Source organism: Lottia gigantea (genome assembly GCF_000327385.1).
Source record: "Lottia gigantea unplaced genomic scaffold LOTGIsca_11, whole genome shotgun sequence".
Taxonomy (NCBI): Eukaryota; Metazoa; Mollusca; class Gastropoda; family Lottiidae; genus Lottia; species Lottia gigantea.
Window position 1 is genome coordinate 3,977,764 of NW_008707001.1, and position 5,185 is coordinate 3,982,948.

The window sequence follows — 5,185 nt, forward strand, 5'->3', positions numbered from 1 at the left end:
GAAAACCTAACACAGTGAGTACAGTCTGTGAACTTGGCATCAGAGTATTAGGACAAAGATATCCTGTGTATTCCAACACTAATATGTTGTATATAAATAAGCAGTTATGATTCGGATTTCTGAAAGCTGTCTAATAATGAGCAGATTAACCATCAGTCAAATCAAATTTGCATTTAAAATTACAGTTTCAAGCCAAGATCTAAATCTTAAAATGCTGGGGAAGCACAGATGGACAAAAAACAATAATTGTTCACAGTATTTATTTTAAATAACTCTTCTTTCTTTTACTAATGTTTCATTTCAAATAAGAATTCCATCCTAAACAAGCTATGTTCTTTACCAATGGTAGAAAGACTTTCTGTGTGTTGCTGAAATTGACAAATGAACAATTTCAGACATTTGATTACACTTTGATCTGTTCATCTATTCTGAATAGGATGGGGAATGCCCAATTTCAAAGTATTATGAAGTCTTTAAGAATTAGACACTTGTATATCATTTCCAGAACATAAATAAATTCCATCCTTTAAAAACTTTCATTCACAACTCAGCTGAGAACTAGTAGTAACATGCACTGCCATGTCGTATTCCGTCTTTCTGTCAACCGCTCTGATTGGCTGTAGTTGCTAGCGTAGAATCCAATCAGATCAAAAACCTTTATCCATGATACAAGAATAGTGTCTTGTTTGCCAATAAGACGAAGTTCATAATACCTTTTTATTGTGAAGATGGGAATGGCCAAGTATAAGTAACTTGCTAATTTGTGACAATTACAAACTTTATCACATTAATGAATTCCAAACTTTCTGCACAATATTGAAGGTGTTCATCATAAAAAAGGTTTGATCCAGGATGCAAGAGATAGGCACATAAATTACGTAAAAAAGAAAGCCACAATTTCTTACCATGTAACACTTTGAAACTCAAATAGTAACAACTGAAATACCAGAACAGTAGCAAGTGCATAATGGGGGCTGGTGATGCTTTCAATGGGAACCACCAGTGATGTCTATATCTAGCAACAGCTGTAATATAAAGTAGCCTACATGTATCAGGGATGCCAGTAAAGAATAACAAAAATAGAGGAAATCAGTAGAATCACAGGCTCCCATGTGGAGATTTTATCATTCTGATCCTTTATAAAAAAACTTTTCATCCCTCAAACCAAATTTTTAGTGTTTTTCTTTGGAAATAAAAGTTGTTGCCTGGCAAGATACGCCCACTACCCTGATAAATTTTCAGTATATCAAAGGCAGTTGCCAATCTGTATCAAATTGTACCAAAAATCTAATTTGTACACTATACACACAAAATTTCATAAAATTTGGACATGAACTTCCAACAAATTTTGATGCATTTTTACTAAGTCAAGGGCAATGACTCAAGAACCGTTCGACGACAAATCTTCAAATTTGAACTTGACCAAGATCTCATGAATATAAATGATCACACCAAATTTGATTAAAATCAGATAAAAACTGTAGACTCGATTGTGTTCACAAGTAGGGTAAGGACAGGGGTGACAATGTGGGAGTATAAAAATACCAGAAAATACAGGAATTTCTGTATTGGACCAAATTTGGGGCCATTTTGGTTAGGTGCCAAGTTGACTATAACCCAGATATTACACTGCATAATGTCACATTACAGCAAGCTCAAGTATATCGTAAATCCCATTTCATCATTTTTGTTCTTCAGTGATTATCAGGACTTGTACTTACTTCGAGTTACTCCTCCCCAAAGAGCAAAAGGTGTGTACGATCGGCGTGTCAACCATGATGGTAATTCCTTAAGAGTCAGATCACAAAAGCGTTTATCAGCTGAAAGAAAATAATAAATCTTTATAACAATTATAAACTTTCAAGAAAAAAGTGCTCCATAATAATGAAACAACTGTAGTCACATTTACATCTTTGTGTCGGATGTTATAGAAGATACTCTATAGAACAAGAAGTACTGGCCAAGGTCACAAGAAGAGAACATACTTTTTGTAAATCAATTATCAGAGCTCAATGTAGTCAGAGAGTAGGTACAGCAATTGATCATCCAGAAACCAATCTTTGATTGTGTTTATGATAGGAAGTGCATGGAGAAAACCTATAATAACCACTTGGATGGTTTTGATATTACAACCTTAAAAGAAAATACTATGCAGATAATACTATGAGAGTAAATATCTACGTAAGACATTCTAAATCTTGACAAATTATTTACGTTTGCCATAAAAAACCATTTCATGATAAGCTCCATGAACTCTTGGATTGTACCCTTCAGGATAACAACCGATTCCAAAAGTCTTCAGCCTCAATACTTTTGCCACATTCAAATTGTCTCTTAAACCAGGAATAGGTGAGCCAAAGAAAGGCCTTGGTTTAATAACCGAATCACCAACAACTGCCACTTCGGCAGCAGCTTTTTTGGCCACTTCTCCCATGACTTCTCTCTTTTCTTGATCGAAAGGTCGTTTCAGACAGTAAACCGGAAGTAAGGAATATTCTTACCCCAAAACAGAGATTGTAGTTCTTATTGCTCCTCATGGTATAAGATTTTATAAGAAATGGTTTTAGCTTTAAGTTTCCACAATCAGATAATTCTTCCATCGAACAATAGGCAAGAACTGTAACATAACGTTTGTCAATCAATATACAGCTGAAGGTAAGATCTACATTTTGTTACGTCAGGTTTTCCTTCTAAGTTGTTCGATTCTTGCTAGCTTCCGGTTTGGTGAAATGTTGTTGGATTGTGCAACTATAATGGTTCAGCCCAAGTCCACAACCACTATACATATCCTTGAGCTCTATTATTCCTATCTGATCTATAGGTTATATGAATCTCAATGACAGACTGTACAAATCACTGATTCTATTGACTATTACTAGTAAATTTCAACTATTTCTGCCACTTTTTGAGCTAAAGAGATCAGTGTTGGAATGGAAACCAGTATCAATAAATTACCCTCAGTTGTTATAACCCAGATATTGGCTGGATTAAATTGGAGAGATAAACTCAATGTTATCAAAGCCATAACACCATGGGCAGTTTCTTTAGAATCTTCAAGCTCTTGGCCCTTATTAACTCTGTCCTTTACTGATAGCAAAGTTATTGCAAGAGAGGAAGAAGAAGAGGGACTGATTAATAATTTATATGTTTGTATTGAAAAATATGGAAAGTACATGAAACAAATAGTGATAAGTTATAGTAGAGAGGAAACCACTTCTTTATATCTTCTATTATCAACCATTTCTAGAAATTGTGTGAAACTCATATCATTCCATGTGTACATTAAACCAAAATTCTTTCAAATCATATCTTTACCAATTTTAGATAAATATATAGAAATCATTAAAAGAACTTGTATCAAAGATATCAAACTCAGAATAATTGAAAGTGCTGTTATATCCTCAGATTTTAATTTGTTTCAAGAAATCGCTCAAAATGATCTCCAAAATAAAGTCACATCGTTAAAATTTTCAATGTCAGATTTCAACCCTTTTGTGAATGAAATTAACATATACAACTTTTCCTTTCTGGAGAGTTTCCCAAATTTAGAATACTTAGAAATTGATCAAAGACATATAACCACTGACCTAATTTTAAATCTTGTCACAAAAAGTTTGAAAGAACTAACTTTACTTCAAGTGGAAGATAATGACAATGGTGTTTTAAATAAGTTCTCTGATACAATATGGAAGTCATTACTGAAAATGGCACCGTGTTTTCATTTTAACCTTTCATTGTATAATGTTAATATTTCGCTTGATCAGCTTTCACCTTATATGCCTCTGTATAAATTGACATTGGACGGAGCAACTGTGCCTTATATAACTACTACTATGTTAGAGGATATCAGTAGAAAATATCATAAAACGCTTCAAGCCTTCTGTTGCAATAACTCCATGTATTATGAAATGGTGGACAGTCAATTCGAAGTGGCATTACTGAATTTGGTAAAGAAGTGTGAGAACCTTACAAAGCTTGTATATGACTATCCAATACATAGTTCAACAGTCCTGTTATTAGCTAAATGTCGAAAATTTAAGAAATTGAAAATCTTGTGCTGTGAAGTGAATTATGATTGTGTGGAATTTTTAAACAATTATCCTACTCAGTTATTACAATGGTTAAATAACTGTGAATATAGTTATAATGTGAACTCTCTAGAAGGATCTGTGTCTAGTTTATTGAATCATAAGTGGCATTTAGTTGAAAGAAATAAATACTGATATATTTATTGCTGTTTCTCTTTAGTTCTGAAGTCCTGTCATAATCCAAATGAGATTCTCAACATAGTGCTGGGCATCACCATTCATGCCATGATACGATATATTGCAATATGGGGTAATGAGTAATATAGTAAAAACAAGAATGTGGGAATCAGAAGAAGAAGGTATTCCAATAATGAATTAGTAATAATAAGTAAAGACCAAGGCCATGTAAAATTTCATCAAACGGTTGAGAAACAGAACAGATTGAGACATTTTAGTAAATTTCCTTTAATCATTTAAGTAAAGTAGTTAGTCTTTGAACATAAGGATGTGAGGAATAAGTATTTCAATACTGGCTCATGTGATAAGAGTTGTGCCAGGGCAGTTAATATCAGCTGCTTCAAACTGCACCAAAAAGGTACAATAAAGAACCTAAACACAATTTCATTTTATAGTAAAATTTATTAATTAAATGTCTATAAAAGTCGGTTTATAAAACATCAAAGGTTATATAATGCAAGATCATTTACATTCATGGGCACCAAATTACATTGATTTGTCCTTTAAAATCTTCTACTTTATCAAAATTCCAGTCTTTTCAGTGTAACCTTGATCCATAAAGTCATTATCCTCATTGTTAAAGATTAACAATAAATGAAATCCCCTACTGAGCTAATTTGGTGATAAGGTTACTGCTGGATTGGTTAGTTTTGCATATTAAGGATTCATGAAATCAACTGGACATTCAATAATACTAGTTTAAAAGTTTAGAACGTGTTTCACATGTGTCGAAAATTATAGGTTTAGACAGAATTTAAAATGATGTAGGAAGGAATAGAAGGGAACATTTTTGAATGTAATCTTGTTCTGTACCGTTCGAATGAGGTCAGAATTGGAACACCAGAACCTGTTCAGAGCTCACCAATTGAGCACCCCAAGAATATTGGTTAATGGGGTCAAAGGTTAATGCCTTAATAAAG

General features: G+C 33.2%; 2 protein-coding genes across 2 annotated transcripts; one reads left to right on the forward strand and one right to left on the reverse strand.

Moving 5' to 3' along the window:
* Positions 1-241: 241 nt before the first annotated feature.
* Positions 242-2,475, reverse strand: LOTGIDRAFT_230289 (hypothetical protein). Its single transcript, XM_009047265.1, has 4 exons — positions 2,215-2,475; positions 1,722-1,820; positions 906-1,025; positions 242-368 (listed from the first exon to the last, which is right to left on the reverse strand). Exons 1-4 carry the CDS (start codon positions 2,432-2,434, stop codon positions 337-339), a joined length of 471 nt encoding a protein of 156 aa, XP_009045513.1. The 5' UTR covers positions 2,435-2,475; the 3' UTR covers positions 242-336.
* A 455-nt stretch (positions 2,476-2,930) lies between these two features.
* Positions 2,931-4,223, forward strand: LOTGIDRAFT_156637 (hypothetical protein; the record flags this gene model as incomplete). The annotated part of the gene is made up of 1 exon (XM_009047266.1): positions 2,931-4,223. One exon carries the CDS (start codon positions 2,931-2,933, stop codon positions 4,221-4,223), a length of 1,293 nt encoding a protein of 430 aa, XP_009045514.1.
* Between the last annotated feature and the right edge of the window lie 962 nt (positions 4,224-5,185).